At 42.1% G+C, this 22924-nt stretch overlaps 1 protein-coding gene across 1 annotated transcript in view; it reads right to left on the reverse strand.

The window, feature by feature from the left end:
• The window catches only part of RASGRP3 (RAS guanyl releasing protein 3), a 38096-nt gene that overhangs the window by 13144 nt on the left and 2028 nt on the right, over nucleotides 1-22924 (reverse strand). The window contains exons 2-11 of the mRNA XM_044450668.1: nucleotides 21205-21267; nucleotides 18795-18961; nucleotides 17031-17133; nucleotides 16290-16352; nucleotides 15632-15763; nucleotides 12767-12914; nucleotides 10685-10858; nucleotides 9159-9275; nucleotides 8356-8631; nucleotides 2646-2723 (exon numbers count right to left, since the gene is read on the reverse strand). Of these exons, the coding sequence (XP_044306603.1) occupies nucleotides 2646-2723; nucleotides 8356-8631; nucleotides 9159-9275; nucleotides 10685-10858; nucleotides 12767-12914; nucleotides 15632-15763; nucleotides 16290-16352; nucleotides 17031-17133; nucleotides 18795-18961; nucleotides 21205-21239 (1293 nt within the window). The 5' untranslated portion in view covers nucleotides 21240-21267. The remainder of the gene's footprint in view (nucleotides 1-2645; nucleotides 2724-8355; nucleotides 8632-9158; nucleotides 9276-10684; nucleotides 10859-12766; nucleotides 12915-15631; nucleotides 15764-16289; nucleotides 16353-17030; nucleotides 17134-18794; nucleotides 18962-21204; nucleotides 21268-22924) is intronic.

The following is a 22924-nucleotide window of genomic DNA, read 5'->3' on the forward strand; positions in this document are numbered from 1 at the left end:
ACCATGGTGGCTGAATTAAGTTGGAAGGGCTCCTTACATTCATACATGACAGTGGAGGCCCACTGTTGATGCCTGCCCCCTGGCAGTGATGTTCCCCAACGGCTCATGAACATCTTAATTTGCTGGTGACTTGTTGCTGCTGCCAGAAGGCAGGGACTGGCATGTTGGGGCCTTCATATATTTTGGCCTACAGCTTCCATGATCCCTCACCACAAGCTATGCTGGCTAGGACTGACGGGAATTGTGTCCCTCCAGAATGCCTGGATGACAAGTTTCTCATCACTGCCACAAGGGATGGCAGCACAGCAAGAGAGGACGGGGGCAGCCACCTCACAAAGCAAAATTATGGAAACAGCACCCTGAAACCATGAAGGCAGGAGAGTACCGTCACAATAGAGCTATGGGTAATTTAAAAAGTGAATGCAGCACTTTTTTTCTGTCTGAAAATACCGTGAAGCTGCAACACAGGGTTCTGAATGTGTTTTGTGCTGGTGCGCCTGCTGGTTTAAGTATTATACAGTTTTCAAGCAGCAAGGGGACTTGGCAGCATAAAAGAGCCACAAGAGAAGTTGTGGGTGAGGGGCTCCAAGGAAGCTATTAGCTTACGGTGTGCAGGCAGTCTAGGGGATGCTGTGCTGAGCTCCTCTTTGGTGTTTTATGCTAACAAGTGTCCTGGGTCCTAGTTTTGGAAATATCACACACTAGTTACTCCTCCATCATTTATACACATGAGAGACCAAAGAAGTAACAACAACAAAGGGAAGTGTGAAGTGGCCTGAAGTGATCTTATTATTTGGTGGAAAGAAAATGCTGGAAGGGGAACCTTTGAAGTGAAAGAGGTTTCTGCATATTCACTTAAGTCTATTGCTTTGCCACAGGAGTAGAATGTCACTGAATATTCATTGATTACTAGACACCCAGACAATCAGTGACATTCTTAAAGGTTACAGGCATGTGACTAGAAATTTTCCACTGTAGCAGTGGCCAGTGTACCAAGAGATGAGCAAAACAGGGAAGCAGCTACATTGTTAGATGGGATTTTTACCAAAAGAAAACTGCTTTAAAAGCAGTGAGAGTAACAAGTCAATAAAACGTATCAGTAAACAAGATTGGCATATTCCTGAAGCAGGGAGAACCTTGTTTTTCAGTTGCATAAAATCTGATTCTTTTCTAAGTTGTTCAAAATCTCCTTTTGGCCAAAGCTCTTTACATAAAGCTGTTCTGGCTGCAAAGAGCCAAGAAAGGAATGCCTCATGGGCATGCTAAATTCAAACTATGTGTGAATTGTAAATCCATGTGAAATCCATAGCTTCAGACATGGCTTGGCCACAGCTGTGTCTATGGCAGGGGTACACTTAAAGCTGCCAAAGTACCTGATATTCATATCCCTGCAGCCTGTCACTCAAAGGTCCTTTTTCTCCACCCAAGGGCTAAACTACACATTTCATGGACAGAGCAATGCTAGCTAGCATCTAGTTGGCCACAGGATGAGCTGGGGATCCCCCTTTTCCTGTAGACAGCTCAAAAAGAACAGGATGGAGTGCTTCTCTGATGTCATAATGGCAACCCTAGAGAAAGGGAAAACTTCTGGAGAGTGGGGTGGGGGACTGGATCAAGGATACTCTGGATACATTGCATCCTGGTGGTGCTCCAGATTCCTTCCCTCACTAACACTCCACAGCTAGACAGCCAAAACTGACCATCTGGGAATGGCAGGGAGATAAAGATCACTCCCATGCTCCTACTGCTTTGCATAGGAAGTCCATAATCCACTAACTTCAGAGGCTAACAAGTATCCCCACTGGACTGTATTCTAAATTGCCTTTCTATGGGTAGAAGGGCAGTCTGAGATGCGAGGCGGGTTGGATACAGCCACAAGCCTGACATTCCCCATCCTTGTGTTAGAGGCACACAAGCCCTAGTATTTATTTTTATTTATGTATTTAGAATACTTTTAACCCATCCTACACAATCCAATTGTCCCAGGACAGCTTATAATATAAATAAAAAAGAAGAAGAAAAGGTAGAAAAAAGAAGAAGAAAATCAACTGCTTTAGGCTGCAGTTGACAACTTGACAAGTCATATACCATAAGGGAATTACACTGAGGTCTTACTAAAGTAGTAGTAGTAGTAGTAGTTGTTGTTGTTATTATTATTATAACATTTCTATGCCGCCCCTTGCCGAAGCCTCGGGGTGGCTTACAACAGAATAAAATACATTGAAATACAATAGAACATAATAAATTACCATTAAATACAAAAATACAAAAAATACACTGAGTTACAAACATAATAATATAAAATTAAAATTATCAGTATAAAATGAGTAAATAAATAATATAGGAGGAGAAAAGAGAAGGAAGAAGAAGTTGCCCTGGCCAGATCATATGTTTTAACAATTCATATGTTTTAACAAGTTCATGAGATTACTTTTGGTCTGTTTTGGAACAAACTGTAGGCTTCTAACACAGAGTGTTATCATTTCTAAACAATCAACAGGCATCAGCTAATTAAAAGGTATGAACTACTTCATGCAATTTTAAAATGAAAAGGCAGGATATGCAGTCCTTAAGAAGTATGGTCTGAAGCAAAAAAGCAGCACAATGGTGTCATATTTATCCCTAAATCAGAAAAAGTCACATACTGATTTAGATGTTCTTGGTTCCAGGACCAGTGAGAGTTTGTAGATATCATCTTCTGTATGGTAAAGATCTAGGGAAAGCTAGAAGTCAAAGAAGAACAAAAACAGCATCTATAAATTTCAGGTCAGCTAACCTAAAGAACAAAATGAGTGTAACAGAAATGCAGCAACCCCTTTGATTACAGAAATGAGTTTGGAAAGGGCAGTTGTCAACAGAAAAGCCCAGAGTGCTTAACCCTTTTCATGATCTTTCTCCTGCAATTCTTCCTGAAGCCACTCCTAGCCGCTACCTCCTAAGATTTCCAGGGTCAAAATAGCAATCTTTCAAAACTACTTCTACCAGCTTCATATTTTTTCTTCATTTTAGAGTAGGTGCAGGGAGCTGATCTACAAGTTCACCTACTCACCCTGATACTGCTGTTCTGATAGCTTTGGATCCTGCACCTACTCTAGAGTAAAAATGGATTACTATGTAGCTGCTAGATATAGATTTAAAGTAATTCTGTACATGACCCTCCAATGCATGCTTGAAACAGTAGGCCTAAGATGCCATATAGAGAGGAAACACAAGAAGAAACCAATGCTGCTCTTTGTAGAAACTGCACTAATTACTCCCATTGTTATCAGGAAGTGTTAGTGATTCACAGATTTCATTGCAACCATTCCATCCTGTTTTGTGAATTGTCAGGCCTCTTTCATTTCATCATCTGCTCAACTGTAAGGCTAATTTTTTTTTTGCGGGGGGGGGAGGTTATGAGAATTCCATTCCACTTGTGCTCTTGCACATTAGAACTAATTCCCCACAAAAGTGAAAAACTGGTCTGCAAATCTGCAGATCTGTGTGACTTGGAAAAAGCTGGTTTGCTGCAGAATCTGCAGTTTGAAATCATAGAACTCCAAACTCATTTGACTCTATTGCAGATTTCTTCAACATCCCTAGTGAGGGATAATGCCTAGATTGGTAGCCTTACATCCTGCTCACAGTCCAAGGCAGGCTGCTGTGCTTTGTGCATGCTTTCTGCTCCAATACAAAAGCTTCTTTGTCAGCAAATCTCAATGATCGTAAACAACATTTCCCCCCCCCCCCAAAAAAAAAACCACTGGAAAAAAATCACTGTATGCAAGAGGGAAATAAAGCTGAGTATCCTTGGTGTGCTTACTGATATGCATAATAGGTAAAGAGAGAAGTGGGGAATTTCACAATGCTGAATACCACCTTGTTTTGGTTAGTTTCAACAGACATTACTTGCTGATTCAGTGACTTAAACTGTTCATGCACAGGCCCCGGAAGAGAGAGAAACACAGAACAGGAACATTTGCTTCAGTTTCAGGTGATATACTCAACACATCACTGTCAGGGCCAGACAGAAAGAATGAGAGTCTTTCTTTCTGCCTTGGCAGTTGCATAGCAGTAAGAATTTGGGTGGGTACAACTTGAAAGGAGAGGAGAATAAGACAAGCTGGACCACCTGACATTCCCTTTTCCATACAAGTATTAAGGGCAGAAGATTTCTTTGATTACATAGGGTTGTAATGAAACAACAAGAACATGAGTCTTGCCTATTTGAGCTCAGACTAAAAGTCCATCTAGTCCAGGTATATGCTGGTCTATGGATATGAATGGACTCTTTAGGACAACACATTCTCCATCCATGATTTAGGTCCTGCTTCAAAGTAAGGCCAGTTAGATTCAGAAAGCACAGAGTAAACATGGAGGCAAGAGCTTCCCGGTTGTTTATTTCCAGACCATCCTGTTTCAGTGACAGAGCTCACTGGGTGACTTGGACTCTGTCCCAGCTTACCTATTTCAGTTGCCATGTAATAAGCAACAAAATAAAAAGTGAATGAAAATAAATGCACTGCTTCTGAACATAGGGGTCTTATTTAGACCATCCTGGTTCTCACTTTAGATTTCCTTTGAATTATACTCTTCTCTTTTGAGATGGTTAGATCTTCTGAGCAACTGTTCACCTACATGTTGACATACGTTGCCATCACTGGAATGGATCTCAAGTTTTATTCTTCCGGTGGGGCTGTCACCAGCTGAAGCTCCACACAAGTTCCACATACCAGCTGGTGGAAAGGAGTGAAGCCAAAGAAATGTTCTTCTGATCAAAAGCTATGTACTGACTGAAGAAGACTTTCCATCCCCAGAAGGCTTTTCCACTGTTCTTAAGCCATTCGACTTTTATATTGCATGCCAGATCCTGGACATCATTAAGGGTTAAGTCAAGGGTAATCGCTAATTCCATGAGTTACCTAGTTGTCACAATTAAGAATTCTGTGGAGCCTTAAAGACTAACACATTTGATCAAATGCATTTATTCAGTCAGCGTGAAAGTTTCTTCAAGTCAGCTGTTATTCCAATATTTTCCCCTTTGGTTGCCCCTGTGAAATCTGTCTGTCTCAAGATTATTCTCAACAGCTTTGGTCAGAGGATGAAGAGACAGTATGTCCCAACTACCAGATTACTTTCTGGGTCCAGCATTTCCATGGTTCTGGGGAAGACTATCTCCCTCTCACAGTTTATCAGATTCAATGTTCTCTTTCTCCTATAGAGCAGCACTACCTCCAATACTCATTTTCCCACCCTTCCTTTAGATTTTATATCTTGCTGTATCCCAGTGATTCTCTTTCTACTACCAAATCCAAGATCCAACATTAGTTTGGAAAAACTTATCAGCATGCGTCCACATGAGTCCTTTAACAATAGCCAGTCACCATCTCTCTCCTGCTTTTACATTTTACATTGAAAAATGTCTGTTAGTTTCAATCTGTTTTTTAAAAAAGACAGTCTTTGTCACACTTTCACTGGACTGTAAAAACTTCTGGGACTTTCCAGATATTTGCATAGTTTCAGAACTGGTTTCTTAAAAGTTACAAATACAGGAACACCACCTAAATTATTGTGTAGTGCTTCACCTTTCTACACTACAGAGCTTTTCTCAGTACTTTTCCAACAACAAAAGCATACAAACAACAACTATATTTATATTTATAGTTTATACAGTGCCATGATAGTAGCCCTAAGCAAAAAGGAAAATAGATGGCTCTGACATTAGGAAGGGAAGAATGAACTGTAGTGTAGAAGAAGCAAGCAGAAGAAGGGATAAATATGAGGAAAAGGATAAATATGTTTCCTAGGTTAGATACCCAAGGCATTAGGGGAGTGGAAAAGAGAACTTTAACATCCCATGCATGAAAGACAATGAAAGGTTGCCCTTGCCCCTGTGTGTACCATTTATCCTGACTCTTTCAATGATGTTAGTTGTATTAGTTGCTTTTCCATACATAGTGGCCACCTGATTGCCTTTTTAAAAGAAAAACCTTTCCACAAATATTGTTGTTGTGCTATGGATTTTGTGTCAATCTCCTATATGCTTTGAGCATGTCCTATGCTGGCTCATTTTTGGATGAAGATTAACTTTGTATTAGAAAAATTGCAGAAATGTACTGACATTTGTGTGCTTAGAATTACATTTCTGTGCTTTCGGAGCTATTAAATGGTCAACAAAAGTGGATTTTGAGAGTGCTCATGGTAGCAAAAAGATTTATACCTCAAATGGGAAATCAAGCCTACAGCACTTTTGCCCAGAGATTCTTCAGCAGACTAAGGACCTTGAGGCCCTTTCTGTATTTCAGCACACTGCTCATTGGAGGCACCAGCCTTCAGACACCGATTTGCCTACTTTGTCATATTGTACTGCTTAAGTGTCTTTGAAACGTTTCAATTTATGAATGTGAATGTATTCTAACTTTCTCCCAACCCTCCAGCACTATTTTATTTGCATTGTGCAAATGGGAAAAAAGAGAAAACTAAATAAAATGCTACTAATAAATAAAACTAACTAGTCAGATTAGAGGGGAGGAAATGACCATGTGCCTCTACATAGCAGAATGGTTTTCCTTGGTAGTTCCCCGCCCCCCGCCCCCAAAGCATAGTTTCCTGTAATTTAAGCTTCATGCTCTTCAATAATTCTTTTTTATGGTATTGCATCCCCAACAGGCCATAGTGATCCTTTTTTTTACTGTGATTCATACAGAAGGAGCAGTTCCACCATGATGTTCAGCCTGCTGGATTGGAGTGCTGCAATTGTACTTTTAGGACTGTTGTAAATTGGGATAAATAACTTAAGTGCATTTATAAGTCAGGTACTGATCTATAATGGTACAAAGATTCTGTGGGACTCATGCTTACAAGTCCCATGGCCATGAGGCAGTCCACCATATCGCCTGCTGCTACTCTGAAAGGAACTCTTGGAATTAGCAGGTTCGAAATGAAAAGCACACCCCTTATATGACCTCCCACATCCCACATTTCCAGTATGGCATTGTCACTGAATGCAAAGCTGATGTCTGGGCAAGCCTTTCTGTGGACCAAAGGCCATTTTATCAATTAAGTCCAAGACACAGCCAACAAACAGCCGGCCATCCCCCGCATCCCTGTCAGATTATCGTATGCAATTCAACCACAATGTGCTACAGCCAACACAGCTCCTGGTATTTTAATTTAATTTCCACTGTAATCCTGTCCATGCCTACTCAAAAGCACTGCCCTCTGAATTTAATGGAACTTGCTCCCAGATAAGGATTTCAGCCTTAGATTTATTTCCTATTATTTAGCATATCAAACAGGATACAATTGCAACAGAGGACTTAATAAACTAGCAGAAGCAATAACTATTACCAGATGGAAAAAATCCCCCACTATCTGCTCTCGATTCTTAACCAGTTACTGACCCATAAGAGGACCTCTTTTCTTATCCCATGACTGCTAAGTTTGCTCAGGAGTCTTTGGTGAGGACTTTGTCAAAATCCTTTTGGAAGTCCAAGTAAACAATGTCTACCACATGTTTACTGATACTCTCAAAAAATGGATAAGTGGGCCACTATGTACCTTTGTGGAAGCCATGCTGATTCTTTCTCAACAGGGTTGTCCTTGTATATAATTACTTATTTCAGTTTTAATAATACCAATTTACCTGAAGCAGACATTAAACTAACTGGCCTTATACTAAAAAGTCTGAGCTCTAACATACTAAACAACTCCTTTGAGCCACATTTGTCAGCACCAACAGAAATTATTTTACAGCAATCCCAGCTGCTTGTATGAAAATGTGTTTACTCTTTTTTAATAAGGGAAGGGTAGGTCAACCCATCAAATGCCCCAAAAGGTGTCTAGCATTATGTTGGCACCTGCAGGGGCAGACACCAGGACCAATAAAGGACTGGTTGAGGTGCTGTAAGGGAGTATTACGTGGGTTAGTTGTTCTCTTGCTAACTGGACAGACTCTGCACTTTCTCCCTTCCTCCTCCTGCCACTAGTGTGCTCATATCCCATGCAAAGGCACTCAAGTCAGTAACTGCTGTGTATCTCAGAAGTAAGTCCCATCGGAATCATTGGGGCTTAGTTGCAGGTAAGTGGGCATAGGATTGCTCAATAAGGCCATCAAAGGTTAGTAGTTCTTATGGCTATAAGTTACCTATGAAACTTATAGCCTATATATGATGCCTATATATTATCTCCAGTATCAGAGGGAGTATGTCTTTGCTTGGGGAACACAAGCAGGTGCTATTGCATTAACATCCTTCTGGTGGGCATTTGGTTGGCCACTGCTGAAACACATACTGGACTAGATCGACTCTATGTTCTTATAAGGACATAATATGATGGAAAGGAAGATTTTCAAAACTAAATTTTCTGGGAACTTACTGTTAGCAAGTTGATTAAGTCCATGTTTGGCTCAAGATGGTGAGAAGCAGTCTGCAGGGAAACTAGCTCACTCAAGGTGACTGAAAGCTGCTGCATTTTCACAATGTTGACTTTGTTCTCATCAATCCAGTCTGGAAAGATGACATGAACTGCTATCAGGTCCTTCAGGTGGACGCCTAAGATGGGGATTTTGAAGCCAACACAGTCAGCAAAAGCTTTGCGGTAGTTGCAGTAGTTACCATTGGAGGAGACAAGTTCAGTCATTTCATTCCAATCCTGTAAATAATGCACAGAAGAAGCAAGACTCTACAATGCGTTCTTGGCATTTCTTTGATCAGCCTTAAAAGATAGGAGACTCATATCAGAAGACTAGAAAACTAGCTTTGTTTGGTGAGGTTTGCTGTTCAAAAGCAAAAGTAACTCAATGTTGCTTTTCATTCCCATTTTTTTGATGAAAGGATGTAGTTCAGTCGTGGTGTACATGGTCTGCATGAAGAAAGTCTGGGTTCAAATCCCAGAATCTCCAGTTGAAACATGGGGAGTTGGGAAGAACCTGAGACCATGGCAGATGTTGCCAGCCAACATCTGGGCTAGATGGCCCAGTGGCTAGCTCAGGAGGAGACAGCTTCATAGGCAATGGTTGCTTTCAAGTCTCCCTTATTCCATTGGAACACATATCTTTTAAAAATTACATCTGTATTTACATATGTTGCTCTGCAGAGTATTTACATATATTTGAGTCTACCACAGGACATAAAAACAAATATGGCTATGCTAGTCCATGAATACATATATTCCCATACCTTGGTAACTTCTGAAGAAAGGTGAGAATGAGTTTCTTTGAGACGTGAAATAGAACTATGGCTCAGTCCACCAACAACAGCCATCAGGGTATTGAAATTTTGGAGATGAAGAAGTTTCTGCATAGAAATTAGACACATGACTGTGAGTTCAGAGGATCTTAATTGAGAGTATGTTTCTCTGCCTGTACAGGCTTAAATGTATGGTTTAGGGAGAGATAATTCAAGTGATAACTAGCGCTGGGTTGTGTAATTATACCTCCTTATTCATGAGACAAAAAATAATGGATCTTGACCATTTGGACAATCTGAGAAAATTACAGGAAAACTGACAGGTAGAAAGTTGTGTGTGAAATTGAGATACATCAATTCATAACTGAAATTCAAGCGCTACTAGCAGAGGTATCAATGAATGACAAGCCTAAGATATTTTTGAAAAGACAACAATAAAATAAAGCCTGTCTTTTATTTTAATCTAAACATATTTGTTTAGAAGTAGCTCTATTGCTTCCAAGTCTGTAACCCTTTGGAAAGTGAAAAAAGAGAGAATTGTACAAATTATATACTGAAATCTCTGGTATTTATTGGTGAATTGGTTTTTATTTTATTTGAACTTTTTATTTGAAACCTGAATTATCAGAACAGAAATGTCAGCACTTTTGACACACTCTAATGCAGTCTTTCCCAGTCTGGTACTCCATGAGCATGCTAGCTGAGGATGATGGAAGTTGCAGTGCAACCTATCTAGAGGGAACCTGCAGTGAAAAGGGGCAGTGGCATGCAGAAAAAAGAAGCAGCCTGTATGCATGGACAAAATAATGGAGCTGCAGTCTGGAACACAATGGGAAGAACCAAAACCAGTTCTCTGACCCAGACCCTGTGATCACCAAAGAGGGGCCGAGTTAATCTTCTACCCATCACTGTTGTTTCTTCTTCTTCAGTATAAATGAATAGCTGCCCTTTTCTCCTACTAGAAAAGGTAAAGATTTGTGGACACTGTTCAGGTGGGAACAACACCTGTCCCAGTCCTGGCATCAGCAAACATTAAATAACAAGCAGGTTTAGTACTGGTGCGGAAGTCCTGCTCACCGGAAACCCCCACAATACATGGGCCTCCACACCCACCAAAATGATGGACAGCTTGCTGTCATATCTAGGGAATTCAGTTCCACATTTCCCTCTTTTTGGCAAGCTGGAACATGATTGAATGCCCGAAGAAGCTGCAGGGAGTGATGCAGCTAACAGAAGTGTGCTCCTGTAAGATACAGCTGTCTTAACAAATGCTTATTCAGCCATGAAAGTGTTTAGTTTTCTTGTCAGCAATTTTAATTAGGGTCATGAAGAAGGCCCTGTACAAAATGTATAGTCCACCGTCCCATTCCATTCCCTAACTATTTTTCCCCATAGTCCATGGAATCATATCTTGTACAGTTAACAACAACAAACTCACTCATTGACCCTGTTTTTGGGTTTGCTTTTCACTCTATTTCATTCTATGGAACTAAATCAGGCTCCAAGACCAATATTACCTGTGCAACATTAATGAATTTTCTGATTACTTCTGCCCTTTGCTGGGGGGTTGGCTTGCTAAGGACCATCAACTGGACCCATTTAGAGATGCCATTAAATAAAGCAATTGATCTTTCCAGAGTTGGGTTGTTCTCCAGGCAGCCATGGATCACATAGCTCTGATAATCTGTAAACTAGACAAAGACAATACTTTCATTGTGATGTGCCTTTTCCTAATTGCTTAAATGCATGTCCTAGAGCAAAATTTACTGATAAGGTGACATCCCGAGAACTGCCTCACATCTGCATGTACACTGATTATTTAAAACCTGATTATTTAAAACTTTTAACACTTGACCCTTTTGACACTTGATTATTTAAAACCTGATTATTTAAAACAGTTGATGATTTTCAGGACTGTTTCTGTCATTGCATGTTTACCATGTCTGTAAGTGGTGAGCTATTGATCCAGCACATAATAGTGGCATTTGTTGGATGCATTCCATGGCCATTTTAAATATTCGAACTATGTGACATCTGAGTCCAGGCACTATAGGTTAATTGTGGATTAAACAACCCACAGTTATCCTACAATTGCTTAGATTAACTACAATTGGTTAGATTAATCCACAAGCAACCTATATTGTCCAAGTTTAGATTTCATGTGGCAATCTCCTATTGTTCCAATTAGGAGTTTAAAATTAGGAGTTTAAAAAAAAAAAAAAAACCTGCAGAGCATGCTCACTATATACTGTGGTAAATGATGAATCAATTAACCCATGATTTACTGCAATTAATTAACTGATTCATGAGTTGCCACCATTGCATCCAAAGAGCCCTTTAGAGATGTGGTAAGCATTGCTAGGTTTATTACTTTCTTTACATAAGAGAGTCCTGGAGCCTTGTGCATTTCTTCAACATCTGCTGTATTTACAAATATATAAGGAGAGCACAAGTACAGGCAAAGAGGAATTCCTACAAAGTTGAAGATGCTACAAAATTAGCTAATAGATATTGACAGCATGCTCTCCCATGAATTTATCTAATTCTCACTGAAAGCCATCATTACATTTCATAATAAAGAATACCATAAAGAATACTTCAACTACACATTGCATGAAGTTGGCCTTCCTTTCATTTGTCCTGAATTTCTCACCATTCAGTTTTATTGAACTTTATTGGAGTTTCTAGGATTATGAGAGAGGAGAAAAACTTTTCCCTATCCAGTTTCTCTGCACTGTGCACAATTTATGCACAGTATCAGGTCCTCCACTACTCACCTTTTCTCTAAATGAAAGAGCCCCAAACATTGCAACATTCCTGGCTCTAGTTCTTGATCATTCTGGTTGCTCTCTGCCCTTTCTTACAAGATGACAAACCAGGGCCAAGCACAAGGAAATGATCTCACAGACTCCTATGTATTTCCTACTTCCATTTTCAACTGGCTTTACTCAATACCTAAAAAAATTGATGCGATGTCCAATCCCAGCTTTCAGAGTTGTTTGGTGTTAAACAACCCAGAGTTTAACCCAACAACCACCCATGATGGGTTAAATTTTGAGCTGTTTCATCCTACCATATCCTAGATGTTGAGTTTGGACATCATATCAAACAACCCAGCAACAAGGCCTTTGTAGGTTGCTGATTAGTTTATCTTTTGTAAGCCATCCTGAGGCTTGTTGCAAAGGATGGCATAGAAATGTTAATTAAATTAAATTAAAGCTGATTTAAAACATATTACAAAGGAAGTAATATGGTAGCTCATTTGCTTGTGGTCACACCAATTCATGGTGTATTTATAAAGGCAAAAACATGGCAATCCACCCATTCACAATAAACAGACAGCAAACTCACATAACTGTTGATTGTATTTTACTTGACAGTAAGTGATTCTATCTGAATTTATCAATATGCCATTATTGCTAATTCAGATGGGCAAATAAGCAAATTATCCTTTGATGCTACACTCAGTAACAAGCAGGGACCAGCACCAAAACTTGAGGTATTGTTCAGTGGAATCTGTCATCATCTGGGCAGACTCATAAACATAGCCAGTGTTGGCCATAAACTTGAAGGGACATATGAAATTGTAAATGTCTTACAGAAATCCTTCGAAAAGATTTATGCTCCAAAAAGGTGAGATGCTCGGCAAGCTCAATTGGTTCCAGGTGATCAAACAGCAGGCAAGCTTTTCCCTTCTTGGAAGTTTTTTTCCTTTGTGTGACTCTTCTCATCCAGTCATAAGAAGGACTGTAAAAGAGAATGAAGGGACTTCTCTCAGGATCTGTGCCCAGGCACAAGATGGAATTAGAAGCTAGCAAGGATTATAGGGGCCAAACCATACATGTTGGGTTTTAATGCTAAATGAGACAGTGGTCTCATTTAGCTGTGCTATCTTCGTTCAGTGGAAAGCAGGGCAGTGGAGAGCTACTTTAGGTGGATCTAAGGACAAAACTATAAACAAGTTCTGCTGGATCAGACCAAGGAGCCATTCTTTTTCCAACAAAAGCCATCCAGCTGCCTCTAGGATGCAAAATGTGGCCAAATGCAGCCTGCCTGGAGTTCTACTTTGGCCCTCTGGAATTCCCAGAAGACCATCCTTCCTTCCCCTGGCCTTGGCTCCTTTCCTTGCACAACCATGGATCATTTGGTGGCTCCCAGAGTTTATGAAGTTTCATCTCCATTCTAAAAAGGTAAAATGCTTCTCCTAAGGTTTAGTTAATAGAAGTAAGCACTTTAATATATTGGTATTCGTTGCTGCCCCCCTTGCCTTCATGGCACACCTGTACACATCCTAGAATCTAGGATGCAGGCAGCTGTCTCTTTGCTGTTTGCCCCCCACAAAACCTGTGTTCAATGATATACTGCCTCTGAAACAGGAGGTTTCACTGCACTCTTTGCCAATAGCTACTGACAAACTTACAGTTCATACTTAGAAAAATGTTTCAGAGCATCTGTATAATTGATAAGCACAGAAAGTCTAACCTTTTGGAACTCAGAGATTATTCTATAAAAATACCAAGTTCCTGCAGTGTCATTTGAGAGGAAGGAGATTCTTCCAGTGTAATGAAAGCAAGGTGGAGCTGATGTGTGTGATGCAAGGAACTTGTTAATATGATCTGATTTGTGCTACCTAGAAAAGTGGTTGATTATGCAAAAATTCTAGATCAGTTGTCACATCCAATTATTCATTTCATAATGTTTACAGAAAGAGGCCTGTCGAATGATAGAGAGGTTGCTGAATTTATCCAGTGCTTGGATTTAGAGCTCTGGAAGAACTCGGGTGGCACTGGACTCAGACTAGTGAGTTATGAGCTTTTCCTGAACTGGGCTCCAACCTAAAGGGTATTGCACAAACCTTTGTTCTGCATCTCTAAAATAGTGCAGGTTGGATCCAGGACCTGTCTTTTGTGAATAAAGAAACCTAAGGCGAGAAGATGGACTTTTCTTATGAAAATGTCCCCCTGCCTCAGTTTTGGAGATTTCCCCTTCCTCCAACACCACAATTTCCCCATTCAGCAGGGGGCACTGACTAGCTGTGTAGCATCTTCAGGGGTTGGAAGGGCTGCCAAAGGAAGGAGTAGGTTAAGATGGGTGGCTCTTCCATCAGTGTAGTCAATCCAGTGGAAATCTGGATTCAGGGACTATAGGAAACAGAGACACAGGGCCAGGTAGACAATAGCCTACACTAGATCTATGCCTCTGCAGATGGTGGGTAACAAGAATCCACCTTCTCCATGCAGCATCCTGTCCTGCTTCTGAAGTCATCTGGACCTGCTTACATGCTTAAGGGTGCAATCCTATGCATATTAAGGGCCCTACAATGCATGGCAAGCTGGGAAATGCAGAGGCATAGAGGATTTTGTTTCCTATCTAAACATGGATAGGATTGCACCCTAGGAAAGTTCCACCCATGTGAAGCATCAGAGGTATGCTTGCTTAGCATGGACTTACTTGCAGAGGCATGGGTGAGGGTGGCGTCCAAGGAGAGACATAGATTAAGGGCAGGCACATACTACACAAATTTAAAAGTGCCTCCCACTATCGCAGTCTGTGTTCAACAGTTGGTTCATGGCTGAAGAGAAGTCTGCTGATCTAAGGCTTGCTCTGTAGCATCACCTCAGAAAGCAGCAAAAGGGGGGGATGAAGGAGTTCTTTAAGCAATAATGCCATGAGATGGGATGGCCCAGACTGAGAAGGGTGGGGTATAACTCTCAGCTGAGGAAGTGTTGTAGTTTGCAGCAGCAGCTGCCTTGGCCAGGGCTCCAGGTTGCTTCTTCCTTCACTACCCTGTGCTCACTACAAGGAGCCAGCTACACCCATGCAGCATTTTCTATACTAGTCCTGCATCAGTTCCATGGTGTGAAAAACACCTCTACTCTTTCAGAGATCACACACCTTACACAGATATCAAGGAAGGCTTTCAATCCCTGAAACAAGCTGCCAGCGTAACTGTGCCTTAATCAAACTCTCCTGCAGGCTCTCGATGCAATATTAGCCTGCTCCTTTCAAAGAAATCTGTGGGAAGCTGTTATGTGCAATGCAGACATTTTCCTTAAAAACCTTATGATTTCCTTAAAAACCTTATGAATACACAACATTATTTATTGTAGACAAAATCGTATGTGTCATAGACAAAGAGAAAGCTACCCTCAAAGAGGCAGCAATTTTTTTCCTCATTACGAATCAGGGTGATGTAAGTTTTTTCTAAGTGGTGGCCAATGCTTTTCATGTTCTGAAAAGGATCTGCCACACAGAGAGCTTTGGCTACAGGTGGCATAGAAATGAAATAAATAATGATAACATAATAAAAGGAGGAACATTAAAAATGTCACATCAATTTGTGTTGGAGTAAACATTGCTTATTTAGCGGTGGTTGTTGTTTTACAATGGTTGTCAATATGATTAGTTTGCAGACTCTGGGCAGAGCAATCTGTCTCGGGTACCTCACAGATGGCAATCCTTACATGCTAGAAATATCGATAAGATGGATGTGCTCTTCATAGCCTAGGCGACTGGCTAATTCTTGAAATTCCTCAGTCAGACGCACCAAACCAAGGTCTAGATTAAATTCTGCTGGAAATTCCAAAATCCAATATCTGCAAAGGTAACAGGAGAGTTATTCAGATATAATTTCATGGAATATTTTGCCTCTCTATTCCAATTAATATTTTCAGTAAAAAAAAAACTTAAGGCATAAAATACAAATCAGGAGGGGCAAGGAGCAAGGTGGGAAGTAAAGGAAGTCTCCCTGGCTACACTGAGTGTTGCCTGTCTTTTATGATGTCCCCAACTAAATCTGGTCACCCCATAAGCTGTATTAGCTCTCCAGGAGAAAAAGTCGGGTAGTACCTGGATGCTTTGTTCTTCCCCCACTATGAAGCCATTAGCAGCTTCAAGGAAGCAGGAATTAAACTATAAAAATGGCATGGAGAAATGGGTTACTCTCCCTTCTCCCCAGTCCCAATCCAATCCAAACTGTGATGGTGTGCTGAAGAAAAGCAAAAATATTCGGGAGATCCCATATCTCCAGCTTTGACCATCTTCATACTAGATATGGTGGTCTCCATCTTTTAACTGTCAAGAATATACACATACTTTCTGGTGAAGCAAAATTCCATTTACCTCATGAAGTAGCAGATTTTTAAGCGGATTTCACTGCAGTTTTCCCCACTGGCATTTCTATATGTAGATCAGTTAAAGAAGCCTTGCCTCTCAGTTTCAGTAACTTGTATAAGGTCTTGTTTTCTTGTTTGGTTCAAAGCAGGCATATTTTATTGGTTGCTACTGTGCTGTGTTCATTTTTTGACTGCTTCAGTTCATGTGGTAATCACCTGGTTGAGCATGTAGTTCTACAAATTTTGGCACTCCCTAGCTAACCATGCTTGAGTAAAGATGCATAGACTTGCCCCTTGGTTGTTAGATTTGTGTTACACTTCCCTCATGCAAGCTGCCCAAAATAATTTTGGAAGGGCAGCAGGCTATCTAGAAATGTTAATAGGATGGATGTGCTCTTCTTAGCCTAGGCAACTGTGTTCATTAAAATAAATACCAACACATCATCATCATTGTAAATTAAAAGTATGTTCTATATTAAAATTAATAATCAATCTTAACCCTTATAGTACAGGATAATAAATCATTTGTCTCTACTGCTAAGTATGGATATTAGTATCACTACAGCAAATATTTACAAAACTGTAATTTGCAGAATGTATAGACGTTATACAGGGCCTGATTTCCCACCATGTCCTTTTACAAATTCCAGATATCCCATTTCTTTGTTAAAACAGCACTAAAAGCATTCAGGTGCCATCTGTTAGATAAATCCTTGGTACTACCGATATAAATTTTTTGAAAGGATATAGGGAGAGAAGTTTGTCTGCCAGTTCTGTGGAAGTTAGATACCACCGATGCATTAAAAGGAAGATTCTTGGCAAATGATTGTTACTCAGTTCCCCTTTGTGATCTGCAAAAACACAAATACTGCCTTAAAATGGGAGAATACGCATTGCTAAATATTCCTATTAAAGACAGCTGAATATCACACACACAAGGATCTCTGAAGAAAGCTTACAGTTATGAACAGTGGGATAAACATGTACAAGTGAGAATAACTCATGCCAGTGCAAAGGTATGTGCACACCACCTGCCCTTCAGGCAATCTGAAATCTACTTTTGTCCCTGATTAGTGCTCCATTTTTTTAGAAATGAATCACACATCATAGTTTCCCTACTTATTTGCTGGCATGTGACACAACAACCCAACCTGGGATCCCAGGGGACAACACAGGGAAGCAGCATTTCAGCTCCCTGGCTGTGGCACAAACAGGACGCCTGCCCTAAAATACAATGACTTCAACCTCCTGTGTGCTGGCTGGGCCAACCCCCTGCACCTTTCCCTAGCAGAGGCTGGAATTTCCTACTCTTTGCTGTCCATGGTAGCAGTATGTTTTTCTTCTTTCTCCCTGTAGCACTAACACGGTTCATGCCCTGAAGTGCAATGGGAGGATGGGGGAATGAATTGGGCAGCCCCACTTCCTATTTACACTGGAGCAAGGGGAGTGTCTTGATCTCCCTCAGGCAGGAGGTGGGACCCAGCAATTCACTTGGTGGCACTGTCCTTCACCCCTGGAGCACTGTTGCTGATTGGATCAGTAGCCCTGACTCCTCCCATGCCCTGCCTCCTGTCCAGGAGTCATCCTCCCAGGAAGCAAGTGAAGGTGGGGGTGCCCGACCTGCTCCCCAGGGCTGCCCCTTTGGAAGAACAAGCCATCCTTAGGGAAGTGCCCCCTTCACAACACGAGAACCCACTTAAGATAAGAAGGGTTAGGGACTGTTGTGTCATCCAAACCAGGTCTATGTGAAAGAAATGGTATACCAGACATGAGCTCAAGCGAGGAGACAGTATCTTGCCATAAACTGGGCAGTTGTTCATGCCGACAACAACTCAGCAAATTCTCAGCAAATATGCTACAAAGGTAACATTTCAGCTGCTATGGAGTATACTCCTTTCCCCTACGGAGATGCAGAAAGAATATAACGGGTGTCTTTGTGCAGCATGCTAAGCAACAGCCGTATGGGCTGTTCCCAGAACAGTTATGAAGTCTTTCTCCAAATCTAGAAGTGTGTAGAGACTCGTAGAACAGACAGCAGTGCATCCAACTGGCCCGTCACTGATGCTGCTTCCATGCTCGTTCCTATGATTCTACCTGCCCTTCTTTATCCCCAGAACCCTTTCCCTTAGAGGAACCACAAACACTTGGATTTTGTGTCATTAGAACCACAGCCATTTCCATGTCTTCCACACATTTCTTGGTCTGCAGTGGCTGTTCTGAATTTATATGGCCTCCACTGCTTCATGGTTCCATCTCCTGAGTTCTCCTTTTGTAGCCTGTGCCATTCAAGCTCTGAAAAATGCAACTGTCCAAATTCAGCATTATTTTCTGGACAGGGAACAAATCCAGAGGAAAATCCTAGCAGAAGGAAGCATATTTATACTAGCCAGAGCAGGGCAAAGTCAATGAAGGGCACCTGCAGAGCAACGAAGTGAAAGGTGACAATACTGATGCAAACATATCAAACAGTTAAAAAAATGCAGATAGATCAAGGAGAATGGAAGACTTGTACCAAACATAGTAATGCAGGTGCTTAATAGTTCATCCAGTGTAGCAGCTTTCCCAAGTGTATTTCCCATTGTCAGAAGAGTAGACATGGTTTCAGCACACCGAAGAAGAGCAGAAGGGTCCCCATTAGATGACTGTTGGTTGCATCCTCTGCCGTACTTCACCAGAAAACTGGGAGGGAAAAAGAGCAGGGAGAACAGGCTAAAGCTTTACATCTAGGCTAAATCTTCACAGTTGCACCTGCTGTTCTGACAAGAAGTTTCCCACCAGCATTACAGAGCCTTCTCTACATGAGGCTTCTAACCCATTGCTTTACCGAGGCTTTTGCTTCTCGATTTTTGCAGGACTGAGTCTGGCTCTTTTACATGAGGTTCTTCATACCTGGCAGGTTTACAGCTTGCCAACCCCCCTGGGAATTTTATCCATGGATGACAGGTAAAATTATTCTGTGCCCAATATGCAATTGGGAAGAGGGGCCTGGTCCCTCCTCCTCTGCCCTGCTCCTCCCTCCTTGGCCCTCCTGCTAGGATCCCATGGGAAACCACTGGAGCACGGAGGGATAAACTTCTGAAGCGGCCATCTGCCTGCCCTGTACTCCTGTACTCCAGGAAAATAGGTTGCTCATGAGCAAGTCTGCAATGCTGACATTGGCAGGAGCATGGAGCAGGGAACCCAAAGTGTGTGTGTGTGTGTGTGTGTGTGTGTGTGTGTGTGTGTGATATGGTGGTGGGGGCAACAAGCCACTTTGACCTGTGCTTCCAAGCCGTGCGAGCAGGTCCATCCCACTATTTGGCTGTGGTGCCAGGAAAGGACAGACAGAAGCTGCCCCCCACATGGTAAATAGAAATAGGGTAGGTGCTTCTTTGTGACATGGCAATGATAGAAAGAACTGCCCGTCATTCAGCTCAGCCCCCACACCAAGTGAGGGTGGTGCATTCAGCTGGATCCCCTGGAAGGAGGGACCAAGCTGACCTGCCCCCCCCCCCCATGGCCTCTGCTTCTCAATCATGGCTGCAGGCAGTGGGGGAGGGAGGGCTACATTCAACCAGATTTCCCCAGGAGGAGGGCCAGCTGGATGCGCCATCGCGCCCCTATCCAGCAGGGAAGCTGGTGACAGATGCAAGCAAATGCCACCTGGGCACTTTACCAGTGGCTGTCATCAGCACTTGTGAAAGGGAGGAGCCACTGGATCCTTTCATGCCAAATAGGTTGCTTCTTGTGGTTCTCCCTCCAACTTGTGGGTCCTGTCATCCACATTCCAGTGACACAGCAAGCCACAGAGGAATAAGCACGCTCTAGAACAAGCCAGGGCTCCTTGGGGTGGTGTCTCTCATGTTACAAATATAGATTAACATCTAATACAGCTTTCATATTCACATTACTATCCAATGAAAGCGAGTATTGTATGTGAAAATGCCCATACAAAAGATACATGCTGCTTCTTTACTGGATCAGTTCTCATGGTTTAATTCATTACAACTGCCATGCGGAGAAGATCGCCATCTTTTTTTCTGGCAGGACAGGAGCAGAAATTCAGCAAATGATGTATCTCCTGGAACATTCTAGGAAAGGCTTCAGCTACTACATTTCTACTTGCCATGCAGATGTTAACAACATGGAATCCCCACCCGAAGAGAAACTGACAGCCAGGGATGCTTGAGGAATCTGCTTGGACTCAGCTCCCTGAACTCCTGAGTCTGAGTTGCAGGCAAATGTACAAAGCATTTGTGGGGCGCATGGCTGATATTGAGCTTCACACACTGCACATCCCTATTCAGCCCCACTTTGTCCTGCTGCACCCGATGTGGAAGAGGGATGCTGCTGGTGGTTGCATGGGGCTTGGCAGGAATGGAGCTCCATGTGACCCCAAGCAGAGTCCTTCATTTTGCACCATGCAGCCATTCGGGCTGCTGCACCTGATCTGGGAGGTTGCCAGTTGCACAAACCTCACTCTGTTAGTGTTACTGGACTTCCTCTTGGCTTGGCTCACTTTGCAAGACTGGATCAAGCACAAGAGGAAATACATGAATACTAGAGGGTGACATTTTATTTATTTATTTAAAACCTTTCTAACCCATCCACCACTAGTGTCTCAGGATGGCTTACAATAAAGGGTCTACTAGGGTTCATGACCACTCTGCTGCCAACCTTGCATCCAGTAAAGGATAGAGGCCACAGATGAGTATGGATTATAGATGCAAAGATCCAGCTGGAATTCAGCCGTCTAGAGCTTGCCAGATTCTTTCCCATGCTTGGCCTAGGAAGTGAGCTGAGCTAAGATCAAGTCCATGAACATTTGGCAATACTAGTAGGCCCTTTCTTCACACTGAATTAATCTAGTGCAAAGGACACAAAGCCAGCAAGTCACATGTGAAGAACAGAACTCCACTCACACAGTGAGCACACTGTGGTACCTGCACAAGAGTTGGGCTGGCTTCCTGCCAGTCATCCACACGCATGCTTGGCATGAGTCAGGCCTAGGACAAAGTTAAAGCAAGTTAGAGTCTGGGGAGGCAAGCTGACAGATCCCCACTCCAAACCTGGATTCCCCACACAGTGCTAGTATGAGCAGTCAGAAATCCCCAGTGGTAGGCTGTGGAGTAGAAGTAGAGCCTAGAATCTTGCTGATACTGGGGCCTGCTTGGAGAAGGCTTGGTTCTTAGAGATGGGTGCAGTGTTGTGGCTAGGTAAGTTGGACCCAAGACCCAAGGGACTTTAGGGCCTTCTCTTTAGAGAAACTTGCACATTATTTCCCACTTTATCATCCTGTGCTTTGCACCCATCTTTACATTCGGATACATTAGAGCAAATTAAAAAAACAGAAGCAAAGCACATATTGGTTTGCCATTCCTGTTTAGAAGAAAAGGAGGAAGAGAAATACTCTGAGCATGTATAATTTCATAAATTTGATTTAAATGTAATTTTAAATCATAAAATTTCCCTCTGTTGCTAAACAGATAAGCACCATTTTGTTGTATGTCTTGCAGGGAAGGATATTTGAAGGTATAAATGATAAAATGTACCTGCACAACTATATGCATGTTCAGATTGCTGTCCCTGATGATGAAATGCTGTTGAAAATGAAAGGAAGGACAAGCAGACAGTCATGGTAGTCCTCGATACGCCCTTGCTGGCCCAGGAGCTGAAGCTAGGCCTCACCTTTGTAAGTTTGCATCTGGTGCAGCACTTTTGGCAACAAATCTAATAAGACTGTGTTCTTCATCTATATCTGGCCTCCACTGATAGTGGTTTGCTCCTGGGTGTTTCCTTTCTGCTCTGAAATTTACCTACCAATTTAGTGCAAAGACATGATCAACTTCCAGCAAAATGGAAAATCCATTAATTTTTCTAGCCACTCCTAAGTGGAAGCTGCCATTTCACACATTCCTCAGCCTTGCTGTTCACTCTTTCTCTCCCAAGGAATTCCACAGAAGCAGTCACACACACACATGCTATATCATGGAAGGGACTGTGCGCTTTAGTGGCACTGTCAAAGAAAACATTTCACAGGTGTGAAACCCCAAAATACAGAAAAATAAGGATACTTATTGCATGCCTTAGCATGCTCCGCTCCAGACGGCAGTCTTTCTCTGAGGTGTGCGTTCGGATCTCAACTCTCACTGGCAAAAGGGAAGGAGATGCCAATGGCGAAAACGCTTACTCTGAACTTGTAAACCTACAGTGCAATTGCCTTGGGGGAAAATCCACCAAGCCAGGCTTTTTCATTTCCAGGCTTCTAAACAATTATTAAACTATTTAGAAGAAAGGGCATTTGCTAGTTGCCACTTCTCACACAGAGGTGTTAAAAGCTGTCCTGTTTTGATCTGGTCTTCTTAGCCTCACAGAACATTGGGAGTTGGAAGGGGCCAAGAAGGTTGTTGGGGCCAACTCCTTGCTCTGTGCAGGACTCCTATTTCAAATTATGCAAGGTGCAGTAGAACTGCCTCCTGGGGTGGAGCCTTGGCTCAGGCGTAAGTCACCTGCAGAAGGTTCAAGGTTTGATTTCTAGCATCTCCAGGTAGGGCTAGACAAGGATCCTGCCTGAAAACCTGGAGAGCTGCTCCCAGTCATTGCTGGTAGCATTGGACTACATGCATCAAGGGTCTGACTCTGTATGTGTTTGATGGCATTTCT

The sequence above is a fragment of the Varanus komodoensis genome, unplaced genomic scaffold (genome assembly GCF_004798865.1).
Source record: "Varanus komodoensis strain SLA01 unplaced genomic scaffold, ASM479886v1 scaffold1, whole genome shotgun sequence".
Lineage (NCBI taxonomy): Eukaryota > Metazoa > Chordata > Lepidosauria > Squamata > Varanidae > Varanus > Varanus komodoensis.